This window comes from Salvelinus fontinalis, chromosome 37 (assembly GCF_029448725.1).
Source record: "Salvelinus fontinalis isolate EN_2023a chromosome 37, ASM2944872v1, whole genome shotgun sequence".
Classification (NCBI taxonomy): Eukaryota; Metazoa; Chordata; class Actinopteri; order Salmoniformes; family Salmonidae; genus Salvelinus; species Salvelinus fontinalis.
In genome coordinates, this window is record NC_074701.1 from 1493753 (window position 1) to 1520125 (window position 26373).

General features: G+C 42.2%; 1 protein-coding gene across 1 annotated transcript in view; it reads left to right on the plus strand.

Annotated features, from left to right (window-relative positions):
• LOC129835970 (cadherin-23-like) overlaps positions 1-26373 on the plus strand; it is a 717892-nt gene that overhangs the window by 441385 nt on the left and 250134 nt on the right. Inside the window, exons 12-13 of the mRNA XM_055901677.1 lie at positions 8893-9042; positions 10817-10975. Of these exons, the coding sequence (XP_055757652.1) occupies positions 8893-9042; positions 10817-10975 (309 nt within the window). The remainder of the gene's footprint in view (positions 1-8892; positions 9043-10816; positions 10976-26373) is intronic.

The following is a 26373-nucleotide window of genomic DNA, read 5'->3' on the forward strand; positions in this document are numbered from 1 at the left end:
TTTGTAAGTCGCTCTGGATAAGAGCGTCTGCTAAATGACTTAAATGTAAATGTAAATGTACACTGTATTTCTGATAAATTTTGTGCTATATTAATTAATGGACAAAACATTTGCTTTTCTTTTAAAAACAAGCACATTTCTAAGTGACCCCAAACGTTTGAACGGTAGTGTGTAAAATATATATATATACACAGTTGAAGTCGGAAGTTTACATACACCTTAGCCAAATTCAGTTTTTCACAATTCCTGACATTTAATCCTAGTAAAAATTTGCTGTTTTAGGTCTGTTAGGATCACCACTTTATTTTAAGATTGTGAAATGTCAGAATAATAGTAGAGAGAATTATTTATTTCAGCTTTTATTTCTTTCATCACATTCCCAGTGGGTCAGAAGTTCACATACCAAATACTAATTGAGTGTAGCATTGCCTTTAAATTGTTTAACTTTGGTCAAATGTTCCGGGTAGCCTTCCACAAGCTTCCCACAATAAGTTGGGTGAATTTTGGCCCATTCCTCCTGACAGAGCTGATGTAACTGAGTCAGGTTTGTAGGCCTCCTTGCTCGCACACACTTTTTCAGTTCTGCCCACAAATATTCTATGGGATTGAGGTCAGGGCTTTGTGATGGCCACTCCAATACCTTATCTTTGTGTTAATAAGGCTAGGAGACCCGCTAGCGGGACACCTGTCGACAACATCCGGTGAAATTGGAGGGGGCGCAATTCAAATAAATAATCGTAATATTAAACATTTATGAACATACAAGTGTCTTATATTGTTTATAAAGCTGAATGTCTTAATCTAACTGCATTGTCCGATTTACAATAGGCTTTACAGCGAAAGCATACCATGCAATTGTTTAAGGACGGTGCCCCACATCAACATATTTTTCAACCAGCACAGGCTTCATAAAATCACAAATAGTGAATAAATAAATCACTTACTTTTGAAAATCTTCCTCTTCCAATCACAAGGGTCCAAGCTACAACATGAATGGTCGTTTTGTTATATAAAGTCCTTATTTATATCTCAAAAGGTCCGTTTAGTTAGCGCCATCGATTTCACTAATCCACTCGTTCAACATGCAGACAAAGGAGTCCAAAAAGCTACTGCTAAACTTTGTTCAAACAAGTCAAACTACGTTTCTATTTAATCGTCAGGTACCATAAAATGTAAATAAACTATAATATTTCATACGGAAGGGAGTATGTTCAATGGAAAAGTCAAATGAGCAGAAACCCCTCCTCTTCGTCGCGCGCTGACAGAGTGATTTTCCACTTGGACTCTTTGTACCAAAACTCCAAATTATTCCTATTTTTTGAAGAAACAAGGCTGGAACAATGAACAAAGACTGTTGACATCTAGTGGAAGCCATAGGAATTGCGATCTGGGAGCTGGAATTACATAGGACCGATAGCTTTCCATTATAAGAGCCTGTTTTGTTTTTCTTTGGACTTTCGCCTGACATATCAATTGTGTTAGAGTCTCATGCATTATTTTAACATTTCTACAAACTTCAAGGGTTTTCTATCCAATGCTACCAATTATATGCATATCCTGGCTTCTGGGCCTGAGTAACAAACAGGCAGTTTACTTTGGGCACGTGAGTCAAGCGGAAATTCTGAAAAATGGACACTGTCCCTAAGAAGATGTATTCAATTTTGCCACAACTTTGGAATTATGCTTGGGGTCATTGTCCATTTGGAAAACCCATTTCCAACCAAGTTTTAACTTCCTGACTGATGTCTTGAGATGTTGCTTCAATATATCCACATAATTTTCCTTTCTTATAATGGCATCTATTTTGTAAAGTGCACCAGTCCCTCCTGCAGCAAAGCACCCCCACAACTTGATGGTGCCACCCCAATGCTTCACGGTTGGGATGTTGTTATTCGGCTTGCAAGCCTCCCTCTTTTTCCTCCAAACGTAACGATGGTCATTATGGCCAAACAGTTCTATTTTTGTTTCATCGGACGAGAGGACATTTCTCCAAAAAGAACGATCTTTGTCCCCATGTGCATTTGCAAACCGTAGTCTGGCTTTTTTTATGGTGGTTTTGGAGCTGTGGCTTCTTCTTTGCTAAAGGGCATTTCAGGTTAGGTCGATATAGGACTCGTTTTACTGTGGATATAGATAATTGTGTACCTGTTCCCTCCAGCATCTTCACAAGGTCCTTTGCAGTAGGAGACAGAACGCGTCTCCTTCCTGAGCGGTATGACAGCTGCGTGGTCCCATGGGGTTTATACTTGTGTACTATTGTTTGTACAGATGAACGTGGTACCGTCAGGCGTTTGGAAATTGCTCCCGAGGATGAACCAGACTTGTCTACAAAAAAAATTCTGAGGTCTTGGCTGATTTCTTTTGATTTTCCCATGATGTCAAGCAAAGAGGCACTGAGTTTGAAGGTAGGCCTTGAAATACATTCACAGGTATGCTTCCAATTGACTCAAATGATGCCAATTAGCCTATCAGAAGCTTCTAAAGCCATGACATAATTTTCTGGCATTTCCCAAGCTGTTAAAAGGCACAGTATGTAAACTTCTGACCCACTGGAATTGTGATACAAGTCGAGAAAATCTAAAAAAGTTGTGATATCAGGTTTCTCTAGAGACATAATATTAAGTAATGCATATCATCATAGGGTGGAGGGGGACCTGTTGCAGTGATCTTGTCCTGAAAGACAGATCACCTGCAGAGATGGAGCACCTTATGTACTCGCATTGGTTATAACTGGTTATTACTAGGTATGATCGCATACAAAATCCAAATTACAGTTGATTTAATTGCAGTCAAAACACCTTTTATAAAAGTCTGAAGATATCATTGATCACATTGTTAATCTAACCGTGAAATGAGCATCGGTCATTTTGTCGGATCAGTAGTGCTTTGAAAACTGCATCAGCTCTCCGGTATCAAACGTCCCATCACTTGTGTATATATACTGTAGTCTACTTAACTTGATACTAAGTTATATTACATTTTAAAATGGAGGTGTAGTTATTGCTACCTAAACCTAAATTAATTAAATGATACATAGTAAGTTATTCAAAGTAAATTTGGTGTTAATTAGGATAACTCTACATTTAAAGTTGGCATAACTAAGTTGCTATTGATTTAATAGGAAGTGCAAGTTGAACTGACAAATGGTGAAGTTAACTATATTGTATTGTTCAAAGTAAATTTGGTGTGAGATAGTATAACTTCACATTTTAAAGTTTGTGAAGCTTGAAATATGCTACACAACTTTATGACTGGAAATAACAACAAAGAAGTACGGTGTAGTTCACTATGTAGGGACTAGTGTGCCATTTGGGGTGCATCCTAGATTAACACACACACACAGCATACACAGGTTAACACAACAAAGACACTGCCTCACACCACAATAACACACATACACATTAATGCATGTAGAAACACCTACACATAAAAATGCATGCTCTGATACATATGCTCAACACAATGAACAAGATCTGAATCGTAAAAACCAGTAGAGACTGATGAAAGGTAAAAAGTTGAGGATTGACCCATTGTAATGTCTGGAATTGAATGAATGGAACAATATCAACGACATACAAATTAAAGTTCTGTATTCATAAATATTTCTCCCACTACCCGTCTCCACTGGTAACAATACGTAGCAATCAAGGCAGAGTTGACATTGACAGATGCATTACTAGATGCACTACTAACCCACACGTCGAGAGGGAGAGAGACTGAGATGTTCCATTTTTACTAGTGGGTGACACAAGTGGTAGTTACAGACCTCTTTCTTAATCACTATTCTCCGTTTGAATCTAAAACTTTCCGCTCAAAACTCGTCAGTAAACTTTGTGACAGCGACATCTGACAGGACCTTGGTATGAGAGCTTCTGGTGAGATAGAGAGAGAGAGAGGCAAATGGATGGGCAATTACGTTTATGTGCAGTTTGAGGTGACATCCCTGCATATTGAATATTTGTTTAAATAGCCAGTCATCAGCCACAATGGTTCTCTGTGAGATGAACAACAAAACAAAAACACAGGGCCATTTTAACCGCCAAACATAATGCCCTCCACCATCGATCCACTCTCTGAGTCCTAAATGGCCCCCTATTCCCTATAAAGTGAATACCTTGGTAAAACAAAATATTTGGTTGTGCTAAAGGAGGGATTTGAGCTAAGGGATAATGTGACACTCATCTTGAAGGAGCCAATAATGGTGTGAAATGGCGAAAGTCAAAATGTAAAAAGTGAGCTTTATGAGTTTGTGTTTTATTTGTATTTGATCAAATATAAAACAGTTGTAAATAACACAATAGCGTCACGTTGCATGTTCTTCATGTTACGCCAGGCTTTTGTTTTCTCTTATTAATCTCTGACTAAGAAATGATGTCACTGGATCGTGTGTACACACAATAAAAACCAACATGACTCAGAGGAAAAAAAACCAAGAGTAAATCTGAAACCTCACTATTGTGTGCTTGACATTGAAAGTTAAATTCCAATTAAGATGCCATCTGCGGCTTTTTACCTTGAACGTGATCTCCGCGAACATGGTAACATTTGCCTTTTAAAAGCTGAATCGTCTACAAACGTGATCTGAGTGAATCCCAGCCTAAGTGAAGCCGGAGCGATTCAGATAGTCATGCTCGTCAACATGGCTCCTTAAACATCCTCATCTCCTCCACATCACACATTATCCTCTCATTGTGTTCTCACTGCTTATCCTCTCACTGCTTTCATCAAACACACACACACACACACACACACACACACACACACACACACACACGCACAGTCAGACGGTCCGCAAACATACATCACACACACATACAATTGTGATTTAAACGCATGGCTTCAATGAGCTGCCATCGGCGGTGTAATCATCACTTTAGTAGAAGTGACGGCAGCTGTAGCAGTGGCAGCTTTGTGGGCAGTGCATGAAGGTTTGCTCTATTCTGTACTCAAACGCCCAATTACAATTTACATAATGTTAAGCAATACGGTGGAGTGACTTTTATGTGGGAGAGATGAAGAGAGGACGATTCAGATGAGGATACGAGATTATGGACTCCAATAGGGCTCTGGTCAAAGTAGTGCACTACTGAATAGGGTGTCATATGGGGCGCACGTCGTTGCTCGCCGACAGTCGTCAGACGGATGTTTGGGTCTATTTAGTGGGGTCTAATCTTCACTTGTTTATTTTTTCAGGGGTTGATTTTTTTTTTCTCCCTCCGTTGTTTGTTCTCTCTTCTTGTCTTTTTCCGCGAAAAAGAGAACCCTCCAGGTGAAATGTTTATTGAACTCCGAAAAGTGTTCTCTCTGCGGATCAATCATTCTCCCGCTGTCGTCATGAGCCATTTCGCTGGCAAATGGATTCCCGCAGAAATAGAAAAGGGGTCTTTATAATTGGCTGCGGGTGGTGAGACACAGTTCATAAGCATGCTCTCAGTGGGGGGTGCATGTACTTGTGTGTGTGTGGTGGCTGGTGGTTTCCAGTCTGGGGAAGTTAGAGCTGCCACTCTGAGATACGATCTAACCTCTGACCCTGCATCTCAAAGACAGAGATAAGAGAGAAAAAGAGATAGATTACAGGTAGAGGGGTGGGTGTACATACTGAGATATACAGAGGGAGGGATGAGAGAGGACAGAAGAATGAAATGTAGAGATAATAAGAAAATAAATGTGCTTGGCTCCATCCAATAATTGGCACACGTGTGTGTGCCTGGCATCAATCGAGCTCCCCTAAGGCAGCCTTTTTTCCTCTTTGTATTTGTGGGTAGTTGTCTTTGTTAGTGGCATTACTTAGTGGCCTAAGTAAGCTTCACGGTCGTTTCCTTGTTCTTTGTTTTGTTGGCGACATTTATCAATAAAAGAAATGTACGCTCACCATGCTGCACCTTGGTCCGGTCATTTCCACGACGACAGCGATCGTGACAATTTGTGATTTTTCATATTACCCCAATGGACATAAACTTGGTTGTAGTTTGTATCTAGAATGTTTAAAAAGGCCATAAAATTACAAACATTTCTATTGATCGATATTGCTTAGAAAATATCAGATATTGGTATTGGTCCAGAAATTACACATCGGTGCATCCCTAATTTATTGTTGTATACCAGATGCAAAGTATGTAAACATTATAATGGACCTAGATACTTTTTCTGGCACGCAAATTGATTTTAACAAACAAATCTATACCCAAAACAATCTGTGTGGCCCTTAAGCCAAAAGTATTGCCAACCCCTGGTGTACGTGCTTGTAGTGTGTACATGCTAGTAGTGTGTAGCAGTGTTGTAGTACTCGAGTCCGGTCTCGAGACCACATATTGCATGTCTCGGTCTTTTCTCGGTGTCAGATACATTTGTACTCGGCCTTGGACAGTGAGGACATGTAATTTCTTCCCGAGACCAGCGGAGTAAAAAACAAATAATTATCAGCTTCCATTCAGTTAGCGCATAAAATCACTTCGACAGGCCAGATACATGCACTCCTTGAAACATTAATATCGTAACAGCCTTTATATCTATTATAGACATGTTTGCACAGTGGTGAACCTATAGGCCTTTAGTGTGTAACAGGTTTGCGATTCTAAAAGGAAAGCAAATGAAATACCAGCAAACTCATGTAGGAGAGTGTACTTTTTGTAAAACACAAAGGGCAAGTTGTGTAGTCGAGGGTATACGCAGGTATATACTGTTTACTTACTCTTTTTTTTCTCCAATCGGCATTGCTTATACTCAGTTCTTAATCCCTACTAGTGCATATCGAAGTAGTGTAGTGGAGGAATACGACGTATCAATTCGGTAGTACAATAGAGAAATCATGCACAAAGTAGACAAAGTAGCTTAAACAATTGCAAACCAGCTCTCAACTGGTTTTCGCAAGGAGCAGCTCACAGAATTACATTTACATTTACATTTAAGTCATTTAGCAGACGCTCTTATCCAGAGCGACTTACAAATTGGTGCATTCACCTTATGATATCCAGTGGAACAACCACTTTACAATAGTGCATCTAAATCTTTTAGGGGGGGGGGATTAGAAGGATTACTTTATCCTATCCTAGGTATTCCTTAAAGAGGTGGCGTTTCAGGTGTCTCCGGAAGGTGGTGATTGACTCCGCTGACCTGGCGTCGTGAGGGAGTTTGTTCCACCATTGGGGTGCCAGAGCAGCGAACAGTTTTGACTGGGCTGAGCGGGAACTGTACTTCCTCAGAGGTAGGGAGGCGAGCAGGCCAGAGGTGGATGAACGCAGTGCCCTTGTTTGGGTGTAGGGCCTGATCAGAGCCTGAAGGTACGGAGGTGCCGTTCCCCTCACAGCTCCGTAGGCAAGCACCATGGTCTTGTAGCGGATGCGAGCTTCAACTGGAAGCCAGTGGAGAGAGCGGAGGAGCGGGGTGACGTGAGAGAACTTGGGAAAGTTGAACACCAGACGGGCTGCGGCGTTCTGGATGAGTTGTAGGGGTTTAATGGCACAGGCAGGGAGCCCAGCCAACAGCGAGTTGCAGTAATCCAGACGGGAGATGACAAGTGCCTGGATTAGGACCTGCGCCGCTTCCTGCGTGAGGCAGGGTCGTACTCTGCGAATGTTGTAGAGCATGAACCTACAGGAACGGGTCACCGCCTTGATGTTAGTTGAGAACGACAGGGTGTTGTCCAGGATCACGCCAAGGTTCTTAGCACTCTGGGAGGAGGACACAATGGATTTGTCAACCGTGATGGCGAGATCATGGAACGGGCAGTCCTTCCCCGGGAGGAAGAGCAGCTCCGTCTTGCCGAGGTTCAGCTTGAGGTGGTGATCCGTCATCCACACTGATATGTCTGCCAGACATGCAGAGATGCGATTCACCACCTGGTTATCAGAGGGGGTAACCAGAAGAATGACATCTGTAGCCGGTAGGGTAGGAAAGACGTTTCAGCTTATGATATCTACCAGTAAATGTTAACTAAGTATGCAAACCAGGTATTGAAAAAGTTTAGAAGTGTTGGTTAGTAGGCTATTTGTGATGCCAATTGTCATCATGGCTGTTTGCGTCAGGGGCGTAGACATGGATGGGCCTGGGTGGACAGAGGCACACCCACTGGGGAGCCAGGCCCTGACAGGCCCACCCAATCAGATTGATGTGGTTTAAGCATTGTTGTGGACTTTTTTCTTTTTTATATTAAAAGAAAGTGAGATTTTGAGAATGCAAATCTGAAAAATCTATAGGAAAACTCATAAACTATAGGAAAACATAGGATTTCTTTACTCAGGTTGCCTTTGCGTTTGGAAACTTTTGGGCAAAATTAGAATATACCCACTATTCCAGGCACCACTACAACACTGGTTAGGGTCATTGGAAAAACCATGGTCTTGAATTGGACTCACATTTTTCTGGACTTGGTCTTGACTCGGTCTCGATTTGCTCCAGTCTTGGTCTTGATTCGGTCTTGCTTTAGATGGTCTCGAACAAAACACTGGTGTGTAAGAGTACATGCTTGTGTGTGTATCTTTAAAAGTACATATGCTGAATGTATGATACTGCTAAATATCTGGATCTTGATTGATTAACAAATAGTAATTACTTTTTGCTACATATGTTGTTGCCATAGTACTATTTTAATACTTTTATGATTCAGGTATCTAATGACATGATCTTGTGCTTGTGAGTCATCACCAGGACTGCATACCTCCTTTTTGTTGTTTAAAAGAACAGTTCACTTTAATCAACATTTCAGTTTTCACTTCAATGTATATATGCCGGAGTACCAAAATAACTAATTTCCATCCATAGTCCGTAATGCAGTCCCACATCTCATACTCCAGCTTTTATTATCATCCATTTGAATATTTAACCAATATCTAACTCTCTCTTCCTTGTGACCCCTATCCCTCCCTCTCTCCATCCCTCCATCCTCTCCTCTAGGGAGTGAATAGTATGTTTCAGGTGTTCCTAACGGGGAACAACTCGGATCACTTCACCATCTCCCCCACGGCGGTGCAGGGCCGGGCTGACATCAGGATGAGGGTGGCCGTGCCGCTGGACTACGAGAACATTCGCTCCTACAGCTTCTCTGTGAGTTCAATCTGCACGCCCACACACACACACACACACACACACACACACACACACACACACACACACACACACACACACACACACACACACACACACACACACACACACACACACACACACACACACACACACACACACACACACACACACACGCATGCACACACACACACACACACACACAAACGCATGCACACAAACACACACCCACACAAAAACTTGTTCTTATCTCCGTTACAAACACACTATCAGTAAAATGTACTTTAACAAGAGCAAGTCATCTACCGTATGGAGCACAGTGAGCAAAGACACTATGGGCAGGTTTCTAGGACCCTGATATAAGGAGCGATTGGTACATCCATTTTTTTGACTTTTAAATGAATTATATACACTGAGTGTACAAAACATTTGGAACACTTCCTCTTTCCTTGACATAGACTATCCAGGTGACAGCTATAATCTCTTATTGATGTCTCCTGTTAAATCCACTTCAATCAGTGTATATGAAGTGGAGGAGACGGGTTAAAGAAGGATTTTTAAGCCTTGAGACAGTTGAGACATGGATTGTGTCTGTGTGCCATTCAGAGGGTGAATGGGAAAGACAAAAGATTTACGTGCCATTGAACGGGGCATGGTAGTAGGTGCCAGGCACACCGGTTGAGTGTGCCAAGAACTGCAAAGCTGCTGTATTTTTCACGCTCATCAGTCAATTTAGTATGCCTACTCCTGGGCATAAATACACTTTCAATTGGCATGCTCCATTTGGCATGCTTTTTAGAAAATACTTAGGATTCATCTTTGTTCCTGGAAACTGACCCATAGCGTTTTTTCAGTGATTTGAACTGCAACTGTACGTGTATGTTTAGGTCCACACATCCTGAGAACCAAAGCATGGTAGAGCTATAAAGACAGTAACGGTATATAGTCACATATTCGGTAAAACACGTACTAAAGCGAGGTCCATGCAGAAATGATTTGTCGAGATCGGTGTGGAAGAACTTGACTGGCCGGCACAGAGCCCTGACATCAACCCCATTGAACACCTTTGGGATGAACTGGAATGTCAACTGCGAACCAGGCCTAATCGCCCGATATTGGTGCCCGACCTCACTAATGCTCATGGCTAAATAGGAGCAAGTTTCTGCAGCAATGTTCCAACATCTAGTGGACAGCCTTCCCAGAAGAGAGGATGCTGTTATAACAGCAAAGGGGGGACCGACTCCATATTAATGCCCATGATTTTGGAATGAGATGTTCGACGAGCAGGTGTCCACACTTTGTCATGTAGTGTATAATAATAGATGAATTTGGCAAGATACAATTGGCAATCGTCTGATGAGTGACAATATTATGAATGGTCAAATTGTAAATAAAGAGACTGATGAACAGTGCAGCTTGTGAACGGAGAACATGCATTTTTAACAAACATTTTCCAATCCTCATTCCGTCATATGCAGTCCAGACGTTTTGATTGCTAAATACCACCGGATTGACCAGAGCCTAAGCGTTTTAACCCACATACATATGCCAAACAGCTCTACAAAATTAGCTGATGGGCTTTGTGTTGATTATGGTAGGTGTAGTTCAATATGAAATAGAGTAACTTACTTGCCACTGGCTGCCTGTAAGTTATTGTCAAAATTCACGGCAACCGCTTTAAAGTGAAGGTGTCAACAGGGCATTTTTACTTTTTGACCTTCTATTACGTCTCCACGTTCTCCCTATACCCTATGTGTTCATTTAAGTATTAGAGACTCTCCCCTCTCTCTTTCAGCTATTTGCCAATGAGTCAATGTCAGACCATGTGGGTTTCGCTCGTATCTACATTGACCTGATCAATGAGAATGACAACCGGCCCATCTTCAGTAAACCTCTGTACAACATCAGTCTGCCCGAGAACACACCCAGAGGCACCTCCCTGCTACGCATCCAGGTAAGGTTTTCACTGCAACATGCTATAACGCACTGTAACACACACAGCTTGTCACTGGATTACACTGTAGCATGCTGTGGTATGGAGTATGTTGTGCTGTAACACCCCTTGCCTAGGTAAGCTCGTTACGATCTCCCCGAAGTATGGTTTATCCCGTTGGAGCAGTAGTTAGCTGGGAGACCCAGGTTCAAGAACATCAAAGGGCATTGCACTGTCCCGTTTGCTTAATGTACCAATTGCTGTATGTTATACTGTAGCTACCTAAAACCATGTAAATGTGATATTAACACACAGTGGCCAACCAATATCCTCAACATGTTGATACAATCAAAACATTCTGATCAGGATCAGATATGGCCTCCAGGTGAGTGACCCTCACTGACACTCATCCTCGTGTGTGTGTGTGTGTGTGTGTGTGTGTGTGTGTGTGTGTGTGTGTGTGTGTGTGTGTGTGTGTGTGTGTGTGTGTGTGTGTGTGTGTGTGTGTGTGTGTGTGTGTGTGTGTGTGTGTGTGTGTGTGTGTGTGTGTGTGTGTGTGTGTGTGTGTGTGTGTGTGTGTGTGTGTGTGTGTGTGTCTGTTACTCTTCCTGTGTGTGGGAGTGAGCGTTTGTGTGTGGGTAGGCACGTATGTGTGTGTGTCCTAGTATCGCCCTGCCTTTATTACTCTCTACGTTTAACCCATACCAGGACCAGAGGTCACTATCATCGATATAATCTCACCTTGCAGTTTGACCATAGCCCATAGGGCTCTAGTCAAAAGTAGTGCACCAGATAGGGAATAGAGTGCCATTTGGGAAGCACACCCAGTTATCTGCACATAGTTCCCATAATAACTGGATTACCATTAATTACGATGACAGTACTCTCAGACTTACACACACACACACACTTGGACTCTAACCTGCTCCAGTAGATACAAGAAGCGCAAAAAGCATACGGTGGAAAATCCATACTGTTTATAGACTGTGTGCTCATGAAATGGAAATTGCGACACACCCGGGCAATCTAATACCCAATAAGTCTTCTTGATGACGTTCGCTGTGCGCAGGCACACACACACACACACACACACACACACACACACACACACACACACACACACACACACACACACACACACACACACACACACACACACACACACACACACACACAAAGCAGGTCAGACAGACAGTCACATCGGACACAAAGACTCACACACACACATCGTGGACACACACATGCACACACACACACAAACACTCACGCCGGACACACTGCTGCACACTACTGTCCTAACACTCACACCGGACACACTGCTGCACACTACTGTCCTAACACTTACGCCAGACACACTGCTGCACACTACTGTCCTAACACTCACACCGGACACACTGCTGCACACTACTGTCCTAACACTCACGCCGGACACACTGCTGCACACTACTGTCCTAACACTTACGCCAGACACACTGCTGCACACTGCTGTCCTAACACTCACGCCGGACACACTGCTGCACACTACTGTCCTAACACTTACGCCAGACACACTGCTGCACACTGCTGTCCTAACACTCACGCCGGACACACTGCTGCACACTGCTGTCCTAACACTCACACCGGACACACTGCTGCACACTACTGTCCTAACACTCACGCCGGACACACTGCTGCACACTACTGTCCTAACACTCACGCCGGACACACTGCTGCACACTACTGTCCTAACACTCACGCCGGACACACTGCTGCACACTACTGTCCTAACACTCACGCCGGACACACTGCTGCACACTACTGTCCTAACACTCACGCCGGACACACTGCTGCACACTACTGTCCTAACACTCACGCCGGACACACTGCTGCACACTGCTGTCCTGACTAATCTCTCATGCTTCTATGTAGCCTCAGTACAGTATGTCTGGTAACATTGTAGAATAACTATCATGAATAAGCATCAATAAACATGTATAAACCATTAACACATGTATTTGGAAACATGTATAAACATGTATTAACAAGCATTTCTAAGCATTTCTAGCTATCCATTCCATAAGCACTTAAATCATGTATAATTATTTGTAAAGCATAAAGACATTCACAAGCATTTGTATATGTTCATTCATGAACGTTATTATAAAGTGTGGCTGTAGGTCTTTCGCTCTGTCCTGTCTGCTCTAGCTGCTATATCACTAAGTCTCTTATCATCCTCCCCATTCTTTCTCCCCTTCCTGTTTCCTCTCCCTCTCCTTCTTTCTCTCTCATCCCTCTCTTTCTGAGGCTGTTGTACTGTAGTGTCTAGCCAGTAAAGGCCCAATTATTTTTGCTGTTATTTCACACACAGCACTTCAGCACGTCCAAGCTCATCACCACTGTCGTGACATTGTATCATTAATGTGACGACTGCTATTCATTGAATAATTAACTGTGTTTATAATTAACTCAGTAACCTGGGGCACCATGGGAAACGTTTGTTTGAGTTACCGTTCCCCAAATTAACTCAAAGAATATCAAATTCATAGCAGTCGCTAATTAATTAATTTCCAGTCGCTAATTAATTAATTATTTTCAGTCTCATTCTGAACGTCGCATAATTCGTAAATCTACACAAACCCGGGTCTCATTAAATCATTCCATACCACACCAATTGAGTTGATTATTTATTTACTAACAAGCTAAAGGATAATATAAGATAAACATATACAAAACAGTCTAGGTTATTGGTTAGAACTTCATACAATGGAAAACAGGTCCCTAGCGGACCAACACAATATTACACGTGTTACACAAGATGTGGATTTAGAGAGAGGAGATTGCACAAGAGAAAAGCACATTTGTAAACTATGTTTAGTTTAGTTTAACACCTTGCCCCAAACTGCCGCTGTTATGGGTCAGAATTATAATGAATGTAGTTGCTTGTTGAAAATCTGCGTTGGGTATTTCTTTGTGGACCGAGTTCCGCTTAGGAGATTAAGCCAACAATCTTAGATGTCCGCGTTTCCTTCATCACCAGGTGTATGTCTCTGATTGTCCACACGATGTCAGTGTCCTTTCTCTTGGTAATCTGTTCTCTTGCACTCGTTCTGTGAGAGTGGACTTCTGAGGAGGATAATCAGCCATATCGACGCTCCCAGTTTGGGCAGGAGGGCCGTGTAGACAACCGATGACTGAAAGAGAAAACCGGTTGGTTCTTCTTGAATTCACCATCTTAGATACAATAATCCACCATAGCCTTGATTGTTAAGAGGTTCCTTTGTCCTTTTCCTCGTGTTGTGTTTTGGGATCACGACTATCCATAGACCTTGGCTGCAGCAGGCGGTCAACTTAGTCTGGATGTAAATTCTTTATGGCATGCTCTCTGGGTTCCCTGTGGCGTAGCTCGTTACAAAGGCAAGGTATCAGGATTTTACTCCGATCTAGTTTAGACAACTAAATTCACAGTTCGTCTTTACAAAAACATTCTCTTTGATCTGGATATTTTCGACACAACGCACAGTATGTAAACATCATGGACATGTTATGAAATCTCTTCAAGTTAATGTTTTCGTTATGACGTCGTCATTTAACTTTCAATAAAATAACAAAAACAGCATTCATTTTCATATTCCATCGATCATTGTTGCCACCATTTTGGCTGATGAAATATATTGTCCCAAAGTCCATTCATTGCATGTTACAGTTCTGAGGTAGATTCTCCAAAAGGCCCACACAAAGACATTCCAGTCCCAAACATTGACAGGACCAAGGATTCTTAAGATTTACAATGGGCGTGAGGTGTCATAACCCCCCCCCCACCCCAATCAATCCCTCTATACCTCTCCCCATCTGCGGGACCATCACAGGTCAGTCATGACACCACTCACTAGTGTCAGAACGTCTGTATACACACTATACTGCATGTCATGACTTGGTGTGTGTGTAGTCATGTCTGTCAGTGTGTCCTGTGCCGTGTGCACTCTAGTTTGGGGAACATAATTTGAAAGCCAACCACTCGACCTTTCCACTATTCTAGTACCACAGTTGTGTACTTCACTCTATGCGGTCAACAGCTGCTGTCCTCTGTGAACAGAGACACACACAAACACACTCACTGAGTGACCGGCCATCTCCTCTGACTAAACAGATGTTTCCCCACTCCTCCAGCCTCTGTCCATAAATACCTGTTAGAGCCGGGGTGGCATTATGGCTGACACACCCACAAACACACACACAGTCCTGTGTACCACTGCCTCATCCCTCACCACCATCCCTCAAGGTCAGCACACGGACAGAGCAGTGAATTATCACGCTAGAGCCTGACAGACAGTCATCACACACACCTCACAAGTGTGTGTGTCTGTGTGCAAGTGAATGTGTGTGTGTGTACACACATGAACGTGTTTGCCTGTGTGCATGCGCATGTGTCCCTTCTTGTGCTTTTGCGTGTACTTGTGTGCTACGTGTGAATAAATGCCAGTGAAGTAATTTCAATGAGTTAATGTACATGCTGGTATGTGTATGTGGTTCTGCGCTTTGTTTCTGTTCATAGTTATGAACTAACGATTACAGGCCTGTTTAATATGGGGAAGATATTGCTATTTGTTGGATATGCTCAGCCCTGATCAAACAAATGTATGACATCTTACTATCCTGTGTGTGCACAGAAATGTATGAATGATGCCCTACCTAATTCCTTAGATTAATACGAAGACACATTATTCTTCTAAATATTCTGCGTAAAGATGAGCAATTTTAAAGCACACCAAAAGTCGTGTTTATAAATTGTATCATCATTAATAAACATTCTGAAATTGTAGATAACTATTTCAAATCAGCCACTGTTGCTATAAGGGATATTCAATGTGAAAAAATGGGACTAACAGTACATACTGTGTAAATCCTCTTAGCACTTCAGAGTGCCAATGTTAAATGTGAACAGACTTTTTAGGCAGTCATTGCCACACCAAGAACTCAGTGAACTAAGTCACAGACAGGGTGTGAACTGCACCAGATGGCAGGCAAATGCCATTTCAGCACCACACGCCTGGACAGATACTCTAACTCCTCCAGCTCACTGGAGAGCTCAGGGTCGTGTTCATTGGGGCACATAAAGTAAAAGGTTTAAAACTGCTTGTGATGGAAAACAAAAATAATTATTTCATATTGGACAAGTTCAGATAGTACCTCTCTGTTTCGGACTATTTTCTTCTGTTTTGTGCCTACTGAACATGATCCAGCACTCTACCTGTGTGAGTCAGGTGTACGTCAGTATGACAGCACTTGAAGGCTTATGTTAGTTAGTTAGTTAGTCTGTCAGCCAGCCAGCCAGCCCATCTGTCCATCCGTCCGTCTGTTGGTTCGTTTGTTTGTTTGTTCATTCGTTAGTTTGTCCGTTTGTTTGTTCGCTCGTTCATTTGTTTTTATGAGTCAGTCAGCTAGCTAGCTCATTCGTTCATTCATTCAATTAACAGAATTATTGCCCTACATTTTATGGCCATGCCTCTAGTCTACAAGCTACCAGGGTGTTGTGCATTCCAGAGTTTAGTATGTGAGGTGGGTCTTCATGTGGAGGTAGGGCAAAGTAGATATGCATATTTAAATGTGTATAAGTATAAATAATTATAAGTATGTTAAGGTCATTTTCCCAGTGGTTTCGAACAGTGCCAAATGAGCACCAGAAATGTAATTGAAATGCTTTTTTAGGTTAACATTTATGATTCAACTGATTATGGTTTATATACGTACAAGCCTTACTCAATGCCTACTCAATGTGCCGTCTTGCAGCTCCACCTTCCCACACACACACACAAAAATGCACACGCACGCACAAACTCTCTCGCTCTGACACGCACGCACACCCACAAACACACAAACGGAGAGCAGCCCAGACCACAGACTGTTTCATATTTATCAGCTGCAGTGTTACTTATCATTATAAATATTTATTTTGATTTACTCTCTGTCCAGGTCTCTCTCTCCATCACACTCTTTCTCACCCTGGAGAGTTTAGACTCCGGCATCTCCTCATATCAGTAAAATTGCTCTTTGTTTTCTCCCCTCCTTGGGTTTGAGTGTGTTTGTATTCTTTCATTTCTTATTCATAGCCTCCAATCGTATTTTCAGTCTCTCACTTTCCTTTAGCCGTTGTAACGCTAATGGATTTTGGGTTCTATCAATGTGTGTGAGAAAAAGTGTGTGTGTGGTGGGTGCTTGGTAATATTTATTCACAATGTCCATTTTCTTCTCACTCCTATTCTCCATTCCTTCAGTCTTTTACCCTTCCTTCTTTAGAAGTAGGAAACTCACTCTCACATTTGAAGTCTTGTTGCATGTGTTTGGGAAATATAAGATCTGACATGACTTAAAATAAAATAACTTGCACACTGCACTTGCCAGTATCGCTTACCACCTTTTTATTTAAGCATATTTATTGTCCTCACTATAAGGGTACAAGGCGAGACCCAGATGCAGACACGGGAGGCAGATGGTTCGAGTCCCTGATATTTATTATAATCCAAGGGTAGGCAAGAGAATGGTCGTGGACGGGCAAAAGATCAAAATCCGGTCAGAGTCCAGGAGGTACAGAGTGGCAGGCAGGCTCGAGGTCAGGGCAGCCAGAAAGGTCCGGCAGGCAGGTTCAGAGTCAGGGCAGGCAAGGGTAAAAACCAGGAGGACTAGCAAAAGAGAATAAGATAAGAAAAAGCAGGAGGACGGGAAAACACACTGGTTGACTTGACAAGACGAATTGGCGCAGAGAGACAGGAAACACAGGGATAAATACACCGGGGAAAATAAGTCACACCTGGAGGGGGTGGAGACAATCACAAGGACAGGTGAAGCAGATCAGGGTGTGACACTCACAGCCCTTTGTCAGAGCGTTTGTGATATTATAATTGTTCATCCTTTTGTGTAGACATCACTCCATAGCTAATCTAGGATCAGCACACCTATTCTGATACGCTTTGTGAATACGGGCCCTGATTCTTGAAACACTAGAAAGATAGAGGAGCGTCATAATGACACAAAACAAATCCCCCTCATCCTTGACCTTTCCTAAATAAGTCTATGTAAACACACTGTCATTGTTAGAATCTTAATACCATGAAAATACCTGGAGTTCTAACCAGTTTTAGGAGTGCATGTCATTTCCTGAATGGTTTTCCCCCATTGCCCCTATTTCTCCCGACAGTTAAAGCGACCATGCCCAGTTGATAATTACCTTGATAATTGCCTCAAAACTAACCTAAACTATACTGAAACTAATGTCATACAATATAACAAAAGATGAAATCAATGTAGTAAAGTGTGAACGGGAGAAAGTGTAAGAATGGGTGAGGTGATGAGCGAGGGGAAGCAAACAACCTGGTCAAATAAAACAACATGGTCGTCAAAGAGAGATGGGAGCTCCCTCCCTCCGCACGAAACAAGGCATCTGCACAGCAGCTGCACTCCACAATGGTCCTGAAAAATGACAAGACAACGCTCACACTTCACCAAAGCAAGGCAAGAAAGAATGTTTGTGCCATGAGCACCATGCATCTGACAGTTCCCATTGACAGGGACACAATAAAGAGAAAAACGGAGACTATTACGCACCACAACCGAACAAAGGTTACATAATATGCATCTGCATAATATGCATCTGACAATTGGCTTTGGAAAATCTACGAAGTCTAAGTAGCCAATGAATGTCACCAGATAAGTGGATGTGAGCAAATAGGCTTGTTCTTTACGCACCTCAAACTTTAAAATAGTGATCCCCTTGAATGAATGAATGTTCATCCGGAAAGTTGACTGTAGTAATCCTTTGTATCTTGTTTGGCGTTTTGGGGGATTTGTTTGTGATGGTTTGATTGCAGTAAGAATCGTGAGCTCTCCCACCATCCACACACACCATATGTTCAAACACCTGTGTCTTTATATATCACCTGATGTGTTTACCACCACCATGTGTCTGCTCCTAGTGGTTGGGAGTGTAATTGCCTTAAGAAATACCATGATCAGGAAACGAGGCGTATGTCGCAGGTCACTACTTCACAGGAGAGCCGTTTGAACGTAAACTTTTTTTTAATCTAAATGCGTTTTCTGGCAAAAATGCCTTCTCGAACATGTGAACTTTCATGTGCCTTATTAACAAACTTGTATGCCATCCGTAGATACGAATAAAATTGTTAAATTACAAGCCTAGTTGGTTTAGCCAAATAAAAAGTCAGCAACCTTCCCTAGCCATGATTGGCTGAGATAATGAGTGGGCTGGACATCCCAAGAGATGAGTTGGGATTGGTCTACCATATAGCACACTTCTGCCTATTTGAGCTGGTCAGTATGTCTAGGTAATGCTACCTAAAGCGTCTTTAAAAAAAAATGTATGGTGTATTAAAACTGCATGAGGGTTTAAACATTTTTGAATTCAGTGGAATTCGAGTATGATAGCTAAGGAGATGGAGAAAACACCTGTCTCCGGATTACATCTTCAAACTAAGGGCAACCATGGCATCCGACAGGAGACAAGTCCAACTATGAATGATGTCCATGGGTAAGATAGTCTAGCTAGCTACATTTTCCGATATTACACGTTTCTAAATTTGACAGAAAGAGCCATCCGCTTAGCTAGCTAACATAGAACCTGGTTGGTTAGCTACCTACAGATTAATGCAGGGTAGTAACGTCACGAGTTGTGATTATGGTTCATTGTTTACCTAGCTAGCTAGCTAACGTTAGCTGGCTAGCTCGCTAACGTAACGTGTATGACATTATCATTCGTATCTCAGAGCCATTTGCTTAGCTATAGCTTAATTTTAGCTAGCTAACGTTGAACCTGGTTGGTTAGCTACTGTACCTGCAGATTCATGTAGGTTAGTAATGTCATGAGTTGGGATTATGGTTCATTATTTTAGCAAAAGATTCCACTATGCAAATTCAGTCTGGCCATCTACTTCGATTTCAGAGCACTCTCGTCTGAGTGTGCCAGAGAGCGCAGAATAACTGAGGAATTTGCAAATGCTCAATACTGGTTGAATAAGGCCGGTGTCTGTAAACGTCAGCAAAAAAGCATAATTAAACTGTTTCTTGCAGCACAGTTAGTCACCAACGCTTTGGATAACATGAATCCAGTCTAACCAGCTCTGCTAGGGTGAGTAAAATGGTCAGAGTCGGGTGTTCTCTCATTATGTGTCTGGAAGTAGCTAGCAAGCTAGCCAATGTTAGCCAGTTAACTTGGGTCTTCGGCTACCATTGTGATGTCAAAAAGTTCGGATCAACCATAATCATCGACCAGAGCGTCCGGTGTGAGCTCTGAATTTATGAACGGACGATCTGACAGCACAGTTGCAGTCACCAACGCTCTGGATAACATAACAGCCTAACCAGCTCTGCTCGAACGAGTAATGTTCAGTGAGCTGTTCTCTCTCACTTAGATGTCTGGAAGTAGCTGGCAAGTTAGCTTGGGTGCTTGACTGCTGTTGTTAGTACATTCGGATCAACCCTTAAAGAGATGGGTGGGGCTTAAGAGCTTAAGAGGGTGTGAACAGTGCTGAATGGGTGTAGACAAAGATGGGCTCTCCAATAGTAGTTCCAAAACATTAAAAGGTGATTTTCTCAAAAGTTAGTTTACAAGTTTATCAACTTTGAAAGCAAAATTACTTTCCCAATGTTACTCAACTGTAGTGTATGATATACCATTTTGTAGCTCTGAGTCTCTACTTTTATCCAATGTAAAAAACAAAATGTAAAATGTTTCTACATTTTACATTCTTCAAGACAGATCACTGTCTTGAAACAGTCCAGAAACAGTCATTCCGAATTGCCTCCGCTACACACAAAGCGGTATGGAAGACCTCATCATCCACAGTTGGTTGTTGTAGAATAGAGTAGAGAACTTTTCTCACAAGACAAATGGGATGCTCCCACACCATGATGCGAACCAGATGGAGACTTGAAGCACTCTGCATCATGCTGTGGTCCAGAGTGCCCAATACTTCTCTGAGCTCTCGTTCAGCTCCAATGGAATTCGTGCCATTCTCTGACCTTATTTGAGACACTTGACCTCGTCGACACATGAATCGTTGCACAACATTAATACAGGCATCAGTGTCCAATGAATAAGCCACTTCAAGGTGCGTTGCTCTGCTTTCCATGCAAGTGAAAACAAGACTTTCTCTTGACCGTACTGCGTGTGCCCTCTCTTGTCTTCAACTGGCCCAAAGCAGTCAACCCCCACATTTGTGAAAGGAGGTAGCTCAGGAACAGTCCTTTCTTGTGACACGGTGATAGAGTTTTTCTTCTGCAGGCAGAGTTGGCACTCATGATCCAATACACATTTAGAAGTGTAGATAGCATGTGGTTCCTTCCAGCATGTCACAGCTGCTTGTGAATATGCTGTAGGATGAGTTTTGATACATGTTGATCCTTTGACAGTTAAACTGTGTGCTTCACCTCTTCAGGCATGGCCATCTTACTGAGTCTGCATCCCACTCTTAACATGCCATCTCCAGCACAGGAGCCAGTTTCACGATATCATTGGCACAATGAGGCCAGGCGTATCTTGTTTTAAGACAGATTTACCTCACTGAGACAAATTTCCTTCACTAAGAAAGATTTCCCTCACTAAGACAGATTTCCCTCACTAAGATCCTCTCATTGTCTTACATCAGATAGCGAGATGATTCCCCCTGCACTGATCTGTCTCATATCTTGCAAAAAGTAATGGGATAGCAAGCATTTCGCTACACCCACAATAACATCTGCTAAACACGTGTATGTGACCAATACAATTTAATTTGATTTGATTTAGCTTGAAAGTAGTGAGGCTTCAATGTATTGTGACATTACTTAATGAACTCCATTTCATGCTCAAAACATGTTGAATTAATCTAAGCTAAAACAATACATCTGTAAATAATGTTGATAATTTTTGGTGATGAAGTCTTAGTTGCACAATTTCACATCTAGCTAAGGAGTTGTGTGATTCAATTAACAGTATTTTTGAAGTTTGAGAATGTGCACAAATGCTAGCTTAAATTTGTCCAACATACATTAGCTAGCTTGCGAGCTGAGCAAGTCACACTTCATGTGAAACGATGTTGCTAACCAATCAGCTACCTACCTAGTGCTGCATACACACTGCTAAATGATTCAAACAAAAGCTAGCTAGCTAACATTATTATGAGTTTGGATGAAGCAGCTGTTCTGCTGCAAGTCATTGCACATTATATTCACAGGAGGTAGCCACTGTTTTGTTTTTATTTCCTCAAGTTATTAAAACCTCTCTGGGATATGTGGGACGCTAGCATCCCACCTCGACAACAGCCAGTGAAATTGCAGGGCGCCAAATTCAAACAACAGAAATCTCATAATTAAAATTCCTCATACATACTAGTATTATACACCATTTTAAAGATACACTTCTTGTTAATCCAACCACAGTGTCCGATTTCAAAAAGGCTTTACGGCGAAAGCATACATTGCGATTATCTGAGGACAGCGCCTAGTCACACAAAACATACAGCCATTTTCCAGCCAAAGAGAGGAGTCACAAAAAGCAGAAATAGAGATAAAATTAATCACTAACCTTTGATCTTCATCAGATGGCACTCATAGGACTTCATGTTACACAAGACATGTATGTTTTGTTTGATAAAGTTCATATTTATATCCAAAAATCTCAGTTTACATTGGCGCGTTATGTTCAGTAATGTTTTGCCTCGAAAACATCTGGCTAATTTGCAGAGCCAACACAATTTACAGAAATACTCATCATAAACTTTGATGAAAGATACAAGTGTTATGCATAGAATTAAAGATAAACTTCTCCTTAATGCAACCGCTGTGTCAGGTTTCAAAAAAGCTTTACAGCGAAAGCACACCATGCATTAATCTGAGTACAGCGCTCAGCCACCAAAACAAGCCATACAGATGCTGCGGAGTTAATAAAAGTCAGAAATAGCGTTATAAATTTTCACTTACCTTTGATTATCTTCCTCGGAATGCACTCCCAGGAATCCCTGTTCCACAATAAATGTACGTTTTGGTTTTGTTCGATAAAGTTTATCTTTATGTCCAAATACCTCCTTTTGTTCGCGCGTTAGGTTCACCAATCCAAATGCACAAGGCGCGGGCACTAAGTCCAGACGAAAAGTCAAAAAAGTACCATTACAGTTCGTAGAAACATGTCAAACAATGTATATAATCAATTTTTAGGATGTTTTTATCATAAATCTAAAATAATATTCCAACCGGACAATTCCTTTGTCTTTAGAAATGAAAGGGAACAGAGCTTGTGCTCACGGCTGCGCACGATCAACAACTCAAGGCTTTCAGCCAGACCCCTGGTTCAAACAGCTCTTATTCACTCCCCTTTCACAGTAGAAGCCTGAAACAACATTATAAAGACTGTTGACATCTATTGGAAGCCTTAGGAAGTGCAATATGACCCCATAGACACTGTATATTGGATAGGCAATCACTTGAAAAACTACAAACCTCAGATTTCCCACTTCCTGGTTGGATTTTTCTCAGGTTTTTGCCTGCCATATGAGTTCTGTTATACTCACAGACATCAGTCAAACAGTTTTAGAAAATTCATAGTGTTGTATTTCGAAATCTACTAATATCATGCATATCATACCTTCTGGGCCTGAGTAGCAGGCAGTTTACTCCGGGCATGCTTTTCATTCAAACTTCCCAAATCTGCCCCGTATCCTAGTGAAGTTAAAACACTGTTATGATGTGTGTAGTGAGTTAGCTACCTAGCTTTTCTGCCTATTTCATACATATTTAATAGGAGAACATTGATATAAAAATGTGTAACTATGTTTTCATTGTTGAATGGTGGATGCTCAGCCATTGTACAATTTTGGGATGAGTTCCACGTCCAACAAGACAGATTGGTTGATCATCCTGAGAGCTGAATTACAATATACATAATACCTCTCAGCCTGTGTATTCAGTGGATCAGAAATATATAGGATGTAGACAATATAAACTCAGCAAAAAATAAACATCCCTTTTTCAGGACTCTGTCTTCCAAAGATAATTTGTAAAAATTCAAATAACGTCACATATCTTTATTGTGAAGGGTTTAAACACTGTTTCCCATGCTTGTTCAATGAACCATAAACAATTAATGAACATGCACCTGTGGAACGGTCACTAAAACACTAACAGCAGTTATTCTTCCTAGGTTTTGGCCTGTCTAGGGAGTTTTTCCTAGCCACTGTGCTTCCACACCTGCATTGCTTGCTGTTTGGGGTTTTAGGCTGGGTTTCTATACAGCACTTTGATATATCAGCTGATGTAAGAAGGGCTATATAAATATGTTTGATTTGACTTGAGTTATGAAAACGTAGGACACTAAAGAGGCCTTTCTACTGACTCAGAAAAACACTGAAAGAAAGATGCCCAGGGTCCCTGCTCATCTGCGTGAACATGCCTTAGGTATGCTGCAAGGAGGCATGAGCCCTGCAGATGTGGCCAGAGCAATCCATTTCAATGTCCGTACTGTGAGACGCCTAAAACAGCACTACGGGAAGACGGGACGGACAGCTGATCGTCCTCGCAGTGGCAGTCCACCTGTAACAACACCTGCACAGGATTGGTACATCCGAAGCTCAGACCTGTGGGACAGGTACAGGATGGAAACAACAACTGCCCGAGTTACATAAGGAACGCACAATCCCTCCATCAGTTCTTAGAATGTCCACAATAGGCTTAGAGAGGCTGGACTGAAGGCTTGTAGGCATGTTGTAAGGCAAGTCCTCACCAGACATCACCGGCAACAACGTCGCCTATGGGCACAAACCCACCGTCGCTGGACCAGACAGGCCTGGCAAAAAGTGCTCTTCACTGACGAGTCGTGGTTTTGTCTCACCAGGGGTGATGGTTGGATTAGCGTTTGCCGTCGAAGGAATAAGTGTTAAAATGAGGCCTGTACTCTGGAGCGGGATCGATTTGGAGGTGGAGGGGCCGTCATGGTCTGGGGCAGTGTGTCACAGCATCATTGGACTGAGCTTGTTGTCATTGCAGGCAATGTCAATACTGTGCGTTACAGGGAAGACATCCTCCTCCCTCATGTGGTACCCTTCCTGCAGGCTCATCCTAACATGACCCTCCAGCATGACAATGCCACCAGCCATACTACTCATTCTGTGCGTGATTTCCTGTAAGCCAGGAATGTCAGTGTTCTGCCATGGCCAGCGAAGAGCCCAGATCTTAATCACATTAAGCACGTCTGAGACCTGTTGGATTGGAGGGTGAGGGCTAGGGCCATTCCCCCCAGAAATGTTCGGGGACTTGCAGGCGCCTTGGTGGAAGAGTGGGGTTACTTTTGAATCCCCCCCTTTTGTTCAGGGACTCCTTGTTCCATTTCTGTTAGTCACATGTCTGTGGAACTTGTTCAGTTTATGTCTCAGTGGTAGAATTTTGTTATGTTCATACAAATATTTACACATGTTAAGTTTGCTGAAAATAAACGCGCTTGACAGTGAGAGAACGTTTATTTGTTTGCTGAGTTCATTTGACCTTTTCTCTTCATTTCAGTATTTTAGCCTTTCTTGGCCTCAGAATTTCCCTCAGATTCACTCTCAGAATGGTTTCCCTCACTAAAACAGATTTGCCTCAATTAGATGTCCCTCTTTAAGATCAATGTTCCTCTGCTCCTCTATCTAACATCGTGCTGCGAACTTAACCGTAACCCTAACCCTACCACATCTCATCACAAGAGGTGCAAGACGTTCCTGCAAGAGGTGACATTCAGCTGGGAGCAGCATTGGACAACAACGTTGATTGAAAATGGCAATACCTTTAAGAATGCATTGATCAGTGTTCTGAGGCTAAGTGAAATGCAAAATGAAATTTTGGGCTCCCGAGTGGCGCAGCGGTCTAAGGCACTGCATCTCAGTGCTCACTGCATATCAGTGCGAGAGGGCTAGAGGTGTCACTACAGACCCTGGTTTGATTCCAGGCTGTATCACAATCGGCCGTGATTGAGAGTCCAATAGGGCGCCGTGCAATTGGCACAGCATCATCCAGGTTAGGGGAGGGTTTAGCCGTGGTAGGCTATCATTGTAAAATAAGAATTTGTTCTTATTAACTGACTTGCCTAGTTAAATAAATGTTAAATAAAAACATTTAAAAAATTACAGAGCTTGTTGTGCACCAGCAAAAATTGTCTTTACTACCTGCCAGAGATATCCCTGTATTTGGAGCAATTCTATTGCTGTACCAGTCATTCATCACTGCTGTCGGACATGGGATTGAGTCCAAAACAGCCTATACAGGCTATGTTATCAGGAGCAATTCATTTACATTTTACATTTAAGTCATTTAGCAGACGCTCTTATCCAGAGCGACTTACAAATTGGTGCATTCACCTTATGACACCCAGTGGAACAGCCACTTTACAATAGTGCATCTAAATCTTTTAGGGGGGGGGGGTGGGC